The sequence below is a fragment of the Chionomys nivalis genome, chromosome 4 (genome assembly GCF_950005125.1).
Source record: "Chionomys nivalis chromosome 4, mChiNiv1.1, whole genome shotgun sequence".
Taxonomy (NCBI): Eukaryota; Metazoa; Chordata; class Mammalia; order Rodentia; family Cricetidae; genus Chionomys; species Chionomys nivalis.
Genome location: NC_080089.1, coordinates 43,554,897 through 43,563,054, shown reverse-complemented (window position 1 = coordinate 43,563,054; position 8,158 = coordinate 43,554,897). Strand labels below are relative to the sequence as shown.

At 54.3% G+C, this 8,158-nt stretch overlaps 1 protein-coding gene across 24 annotated transcripts in view; it reads left to right on the top strand.

Moving 5' to 3' along the window:
- The window catches only part of Phldb1 (pleckstrin homology like domain family B member 1), a 48,230-nt gene continuing 40,072 nt past the window's right edge, over positions 1-8,158 (top strand). For all 24 annotated transcript variants that reach the window (XM_057768885.1, XM_057768884.1, XM_057768883.1 and 21 more), the window contains exons 1-4: positions 1-88; positions 5,813-5,893; positions 6,756-6,879; positions 7,747-7,917. In XM_057768885.1, the coding sequence (XP_057624868.1) occupies positions 5,834-5,893; positions 6,756-6,879; positions 7,747-7,917 (355 nt within the window). In that variant the 5' untranslated portion in view covers positions 1-88; positions 5,813-5,833. The remainder of the gene's footprint in view (positions 89-5,812; positions 5,894-6,755; positions 6,880-7,746; positions 7,918-8,158) is intronic.

Genomic DNA, 8,158 nt, shown 5'->3' with positions numbered 1-8,158 from the left:
CAACAGTGTCCTCCCTAGCCAGCCGGGGAGGCCGCCGCGGCCCAGACGGGCAAAGGGACCGGTGTCCCCCCTCCTAACTCCCCACAAGGTAAGCGTGTCCCCCCTACTATGCCTTGGGGTTCCATTCGCCGTATATAGCTGGGTCTGCAGAAGGGAAAGTACCCGGGACCAGACGAGATCAGTTCTGGACCAGAGAGCTGCGTAGAAAGGTGAAAGAGGGGCCATGCCAGGTGAGTGCGTCGGCGGAAGGGGCTTTGTGGGCCGCTCTCCGAGAACTGCTTGCTTTTGCCCTTCCGAGTCATTGCCAGCGCCACCGCCAGAGGGGGCCCTGGTATCCTGCGGAGGGACCCCAGAGTTTGCGGGATCTCGGTTCTCCTGTGGGCACCCCGACGGCCAGTGTCCCACACTCGCAGAGTCTCGGGTAGGGTAGGCGCGCGTGTACTTGTCGACAGCATCTCACTTGGTCCATCTCCACAGCCTAAGGGCCATAGGAAGGGGGATCCCCTGGGCGGCTCCACTCTTGTCCCAGGGCTAGCTTCCTGGATGGACTTAAAGATGTGGAGCCCAGCTCTGAGGCGTGGGAGTCAGGGAGGGATCCTGGGGTTTCCACGTCCAGGGTCCCCTGGGCACTCTTCCAGGACCCCCGTGTCTTTGAGGGTCCCAGGAGCCTTCAAGGGCGACCTGGGATGACTGAGCCGCATGCTGTCGCTCCGCCTCCGCGGTCTGGATCCAAAAGCGTCGCGGAGTTCCCCCACAGAGGCCGAGCCCCGTCATCCGGCTCCCCCGGGACGGGGGAAGCGCGGGCAGGCGGCTGGGTGGGGCCGCCGGGCGCGGGGTTGCCCAGGCGCCGCGGACGCTTTCGCTCAAGTCAGCGCAGCGGGGACTTGGCCGGCAACCGCGCAGCCCCGCGGGGGACCCAGGGAGCCCGGGTGGGGCTGCATTCTGGGCCCGTTAGCTCAGCGGTCCCGGAGGCTCCGGGGGACTAACTCATCGCACTTCGGGCTCACCCCACAGCAGTCACACAAACAAGACTGGCCATCAACTCGAGCATCCGCACAGCTCCCACGCACAGCATCCCATGCCCTCACCTCCGTCCACCCGTAAGACACGTCACACCCCGACAGCCCAGTGTCACACCATCGGTGCACATGCGAATCCTTCACATGAGCCTCGACTTCACTACACACTCAGCACACTTCACACCACGCACTCCACGCGCGGGATAGCTTTGCCTGAGCAGGCGGCTCCACTCACACGCAGCCTCCCGCGGACACGTACCTCCCTCCACACGCCAGCCCCCTTCCTGCAGCTGCGAGGCCGCCCCCTTTCCCTACCATGCAAACAAGCTACTTCTTCTCCCGGCCCTGATGAAGAAAGGCCGCTTGTCCCGGTCCGGGCGGGCGGGGCGGCCACAGCAGGCGGCCCAACACTGCAGCCTTGTCCCACCCGGTGGCCCGGGGAGGGGCAGGCCTCTGTGTGCGGTGCACCTTTGCAGCGTCTCTCCCCAGTACCCACCCCATCTACTCTTTATTCCTACCTGTCATCTCCGTCCCGGGTTGTCCACGTCTCTCCCGCTTTTGGGGCTCCCTCCTTTCCCACCTGCCTCACAGTTTTCCCCTTCAAGATGCTCTGAAGCCCCTAGTTCTTCCTCTGCCACCTCTTCTACTTAAGGACCACATCCTTAATCAAGCACACACACACACACACACACACACACGCACGCACGCACGCACGTGCATGCTTCTGAGGGGTCTCTGGGCCTCCCCCACAGTCTCTTCTGAGCTCACCGTCTCGTCCCCAGCAATGCCATTATTTTTTGAGACAAGGTCTCATGTAGCCCAGGCCTAGGCTGGCCTTGAATGGCTGCTATTCCTGTAGTCACATCCGGAGTAGTGCGAACTGGGTTTACAGGCCTGTACCACCAGGCTCGCCTAGCCAGCTTTCGGTTTTTCCTCCTCTCCTGGCTCTTGATTTCACACTCCAGATCCCTGAGCTTCTTTGTTTCCCTTTTTTTCCTCTGCCTATTTTTCTTATTTCTGATTTCTTCTCTACATGCCTGGTCTGTGGATAATCTCGCCCCACCTCTCCTGGGCAACCTGCCCGCCCAGCCTCAGTTTCCTTCCTGTCCTGATTCCTTCCTCTGCGGGTGGCCCTTCTTCGAGGGCGGATGTGAGCAGGGAAGACGAAAGTCACTATGACCTTTAAAGGCCTTGGCCTACAGTTATGCATTTCACTGACTGGCCATGTGGGACACAGATGAGGGCAGGGGGCCTGGCCTTTTGCTCCAAGGCTTTGGACCTTTCATCTTGGGACTCCGGAGCCCAGGGCCGAGCTGGTTGACTCTCTCCAGGACTCCCTTTCCCGTTATTCAAGTGCCGAGGCCTGCATACAGGTGTCAGTGTTGTTGGCTGTTGGCACATCGGGGATGGGACGGGGTTACCTAAGAGAGTCCCCAGCCCTGGTATTCTAGGGCATCATTCCCTAAGTTCATAATAGCCACACAGCCTGGCCCCTGTCGCCTTACTGGCTAGGAGGCGCTTGGGCATCTACATGTGGATGCAGGAGGGTTGCAGAAAACCAGGCCTGCTCTTCAGCAGTGGAAACCACACCACAAGGGCTTTTTTTTTCTTTTCTTTTCTCTTTTCTTTCTTTCTTTCTTTTTTTTTTTTTCTTTTTTTGTTTTTTTTTGGCACCTGGGCACAGCTGAGTTTTCAAGAAGTGCCCTACAGAGTGGGTAATTGCAGCCCTAGATATAGATAGCCTTCCTGTGGGACCATAATGAATTAGTCAGGGGAGGGTGTCAGGGGACAGCACTGCTTCTCCAAGGGACAAGGGATTAGGGTCATAGAAAAGGGCTTCTGGGCTGGGCGGTGGTGGCTCACACCTTTAATCCCAGCACTCGGGAGGCAGAAGCAGGCGGATCTTTGTGAGTTCGAGGCTAGCCTAGTCTATAAGAGCTAGTTCCACGACAGGCTCCAAAGCTACAGAGAAACCCTGTCTCGAAAAACAAAAAACAACAACAAAAAAGAAAGAAAGAAAGAAAGAAAGAAAGAAAGAAAGAAAGAAAGAAAAAAGAAAAGGGCTCCTGGGCCGTGGTGAAATCCCTATGTCAAGGCACCTTCTGAGCCTGGGTCAGGTTGGTCTGGTGTCTTTTTCCTGTGCTGTGGGTTAGGTTTCTGAGCTGAAGCCATAGCCTGGCACTTTCCAATTGCTGTGTGGTTTCTTATCTTCCTCTACACCTCTCCTTATCTCTCCCTCTCATTTCAACCTCTTATTCCCTTCTCACTTCTCCTTGAGCCGCTCTTATTCCCTCACTAACCTAATTCCTTCGCAGTCTTTATCTCCAGTTGAGTTTATTCCGTGTAAGTAAGAGCTTCGCAGGGTGATAGTAACAGATACTCCAGTGTGACAGGAGAGGAAACTGAGGCCTAGACCTGTGTGCCTTCCACAGCTAATCATAGCTGCTGTTTTTAGATTGCTCCGGAGTTTGTGGAGTGTGATTTAGTATACTGCCTGGACCTTCAGATAATCTTTAATTTTTAAAGCAATTTAAATTTGTGTTCTATGTGTATGCTGCTTTGCTTGCATGTGTGTCTGTGCCTCAGGTATGTGTCTGGAGCTCACGGAGGCCAGAAGAGGGCATGGGATCCCTGGAACCATCGTTGAGTCTTAAATTTTAGGACTTTCTTGTTGTAGGCTGGGAAGATGACTTAGCCAGTGAAAATGGGTGCTGCTCAGACATGCAGACCTAAACTCAAATTCCCAGTACCAGTGTCTATAACTCCAGAGCTCGGAGCGCAGGGAGGCAGGAGAATTGCTGGGGTTTGATGGCCACCAGCACAGTCCAGATTCAGTGAGATAGCCCGACTTGGGGGAATAACTCAGAGAGTCAGCCCAGACCTGAAGTCTTCCTCTGGCCTCTGCACATGTGTTCCTAGACACACATGTGCACACATTACACCCCATTCACACACAGAAAGAACATTTCTTTTGCACACAGTGCCTCAAAAATCTTGTGCCTATTCAATCTGTCTCTGTTCTACTCCTAGCCCCAGGCAAGTGCTGTTCTGGACAAGCCCCGGTCTGGCTAGTTTTCCTTTAATTATTATCATTACTCTGGTTTTATAGAAGATTGATTCGACAATGAGAGGCGATTAATGACTTACCCAATCCAGGGGTGCTGACTTACCTGACCGGTGTAAACCCAGCAATTGGGAGGGGAAAGAACAGGAGTTCTAGACCAGCCTGGCTGCATAATAAGCTCTAGGTCGGCTACAGACTGAGACCATGTCCCAGCTAACAAGCAACAACAAAAACTCTCCCAGGGTCCTGGGGTTAATAGCCCATTGGGTAGAATGTTTGCCAAGCATACAAAAAGCCCTGGAGATAGCTGGTGGTGGCACATGTTTTTAATCTCGAAAGAAAGACAGACAGACAGACAGACAGATGGACAGACCTATAGTATTCTGTCTTCAGAAACTCCCCTGTAGTCAGTGCTTCTGCAGAGCAGCCAGGCCAGTGTGGGGTTTTGTGTGTTAATGACCTCTGTCTTCCCTCTTCCCAGGCAGTCCTGGGGTGGGTCCCAGGCACTGTTCCTGCCTCTTTTCTGCCAACTTGGGTGGAAATGGTGACAGAGATGATGAAGGCCAGGCCAGGAAGGGTGGAAGTGGGAAGGGTAAATTTAGTAACTCCATGGCTGAGGGCCTGAGAGACCCACTGCCAGGAGCAGGCGCTCCTTGGAATGTAGGCTCCGCCTCTGCTTCCTTTGCAAGGCACCTGTCTGGTAGCTGGAAGAGAAAGTGGAAGGAAGCCCTGATGAGTTGGCAGCGTGTTCATACGCAGAGGTCAGATACCAAAAGCATAAGCCTGGGGACCAGGAATGGGCAATGGTGGCCGAAGGCCTGGATGTCAAGGTTACACAGCTCTAGTAGCTGCCCTTTCCAGAACGCCTTGCACCTCCCGGGGTGCAGCCTAGTCTACTACTTGGTCTTCAAACCCTTTATAAAAAAGTAACAACAGATCTATCGAGGAGTAATAGAGAGGCAGGGGATTCAAGTTTGGGCTCTGGAATCTGCTTCTGGTTCCTCTAACACCAAACCCTTGAAGAGCCCCAGCGTCTTCCACTCCCAATACTGAGATTTTATAGCTGGTGATTTTAGGAGAGGTAGCTCTCTGTGAAAGAAAAAGGGCAGGGGCTGAGATGTACAGACACGAAAGGAATGCCGGCTTTGCCTTATCTGTCTCCTTTAAGGAAACTCCTATTGAGACCCTTGGGAAAAGAGACAAAAGGAGAAGAGGAAGAGGAAAGGCTGGGGGAGGGGTTGCACTCAGCTCAGCCCTGGTACCCACCTGGCTGGTCTCCGGCTGTCAGTGTCCTTGGAGGGGCTTCCCCGGACTTCGTCCTTCTCTCGGTTGGCCCTCCCTGCCCTGTTTAAGACTCCAGATGACTGGGGGGTCGGGATGGGGTAGGTGTCCTCTACTGCTAAGTCCCGGATCTGGGAAGTGTAGAGCAAGAAAACACGGAAACAAGAGTTAGAGTTCTGGGGCTGCTCGTGCTTGTGGCGGCGGCGAGGATCAGGTCTGGCGCCGTGCAGTGCCCATGCTGTAGCTGGGAACCGAATGGAGGCAGGGGTGTGTCGCCTCTGTTCCTCCCACCCCGAAGCTCCTTAGTTTTCCTCCACCTTTCCTGTATGTGCACTGGGGATAGCAGCAGCTCGTGCTTACTTTACTCTGAGAACCCTGTCCCAGAACCCATTTCTCTCCTTCTTCCTCCCTGACCTTCCCACTTACCTGCTTTTTGTTGTGTTCCCAGGAGCTCTGCAATCCCAGGACCATGGATACTCTAAACAGGAGCCAGCGAGGCCCTGCGTGCAAGCCCCAGGCTGTGGTGCAGGTAAGTGGACCCGGGACTGTAGGGTGAGAGGGCTGCTAGTGAGAGTGGGTTCAGAGCTTTTCTTTTTAAGTTTTATTTTTATTTTAAATTAGGTTTATGTGTGTGGTGGGTATGTGTGTATGAAGCACAGGTACCCAAGGAGGTCAGGGGACACAGATAACTCTGGGCCTGGAATTATAGGGACTTGTGAGCCCTCTGATGTGGATGCTGGGAATTGAACTTGGGTCCTCTGCAAGAGTAGAACACACTCCTAACCCACAGAATCATTTCTCCAGTCCTGGGTTTATCTCCTTCACCCTTGCCCACGTCCACAGATGAGAGCAGAAGGATTTTGCCTGTTGTCCGTCTGTTCGTCCGTTTGTCCCTAGTTGCAAGCCTATTACCAGCTCATCTGAGTTAGATTAATTGGTTCAGCGTGAACCGCCTCTGTGAAAGTCTGAAATGGGTTTTCAGACTCCCTCTGGCAGGATCACTCAACTGATTTGTGCCTCCACCCTCCCTTGTAGTTCAGTTTAGCAGGAGCAAGCCACAGCCATACGGGTAGCCGTGCACAGCCTGCTAGATTGGTCCTCCTCTACTGCACCCCTTCCCACTAGGTACCGTGGTCCCTCCTTGTTTCTGTTTTAATAAAGGGGCAGTTGAGCGTAGGCTTGAGATAACTCCAGCCGGGAGAGCTAGTGGTCCAGATTCAGATGTAAGTAGAATTTGGTGCCGTAATGCTCTGTATAAGACCTTTGTGCTAAGACTTTCAGAAACCTCAGAGCCTTTTGGAGAGGGCCAAGTGTTGGTGTGACTGGGAGTAGGGAGCTCAGGTCCCGGCCTGGAGTCTTTAAACCTAACTTTCCATCCAATTTGCCTGCAGAAAGGTCCACTGGACCTGATTGAGACAGGTAAAGGACTGAAAGTGCAGACGGACAAACCGCATCTGGTGAGCCTGGGCAGCGGGAGGCTCAGCACAGCTATTACGCTCCTGCCGCTGGAGGAAGGTGAGCATGGCACCTGCCCTCCCCATCACCCAGTGCACTCCTGCCCCGGAGGCTGTAGTGTGGGGTCCCTTCTGCCTTGTGCAAGCCAAGTTTGCCTCCTCTGCCTCCTTGACTGCCTTCTTTGGCAGATAAACTGACTCCATGGCTGGGATTAAAGATCAGCTTAGAATCAAGGAAGAGTGGAGGGAGAAAGAAGGAAGCATGTTGCTCTTAGTAATCTGTGGGAATCGAGAAGTGAGCCGCCTGCCACCCCTTGTTCCAGGATGATGCCTGGCATAGGAAAGGGCTGTGTGGAACATGAAAAGATGGGAACCAAGGACACATACCCTCAGAGGAGACCCTGGCAAGGCTTTTGCCTGCCTTTCTGCCTTCCTGGCTGCACCTGTTGCCTGGGTGATACTGGATTCCCCACATTCTCCAAATGCCAGTCTCAGGGGCTTTACCAAGGAGGGATGGAGGGGAGAGGCTGCACTGTCTGGCTAGAGAAAGGACTGGAGAGAGGAAGGGGGGAGAGGTCCCTGGTTACAGAAGGACTTGAGAGAGAAGGGCATTTCTAAGAAGACAGGAGTAGGGGGGAGGAGGAAAAGGAGGAAGCCAGTGAGACATTCGGGAAACAGAGAAGATTCCCTCTCTGCTGCCGGGATGTCTGGGTTCTGTGGCCTCTCTGGATCATCCCACCCAGACAGAGTTTTCGCTGCTTGGGAGGAGTTTCTACCACTTGCTGGCTCCAGCCAGGGGTGGCCAGAACAGGGCAGAGTCTCGACATAAGTAGGAGCTAGAGAGATATTTGCACAGTGGCCCCTTTGCCCTCTGCTTGACTTCTTAGTCTAGATGACCGTTCTGACTCAGTTTGCCTCCTGTCTCCAGGGAGGACAGTGATTGGTTCAGCTGCCAGGGATATCTCACTCCAGGGTCCAGGCCTGGCTCCAGAACACTGCTACATTGAGAATCTGAGGGGCACTCTCACCCTGTACCCCTGTGGCAATGCCTGCACAATTGATGGACTCCCTGTTCGGCAGCCTACCCGGCTCACTCAGGGTAAGGTTTGGTTATCTCCACACCAGTTAGCTAGTGCAGGTTAGATTATGGGGAGCTAGTATGGCTGGCTGTACTGGGGGGGGGGTGCTCCCTCCGTGGTCCCCTTGTCAGCTGACTGGCTGTACTGGGGGTGGGGGGGAAGCCTGCTGCCGTGGTCCCCTTGTCAGCTGGATGGCTGACTGTACTGGAGGGGGAGTCTGCTGCTGCCCTGGTCCCTTTGTCAGCTGGATGGATGGCTGTA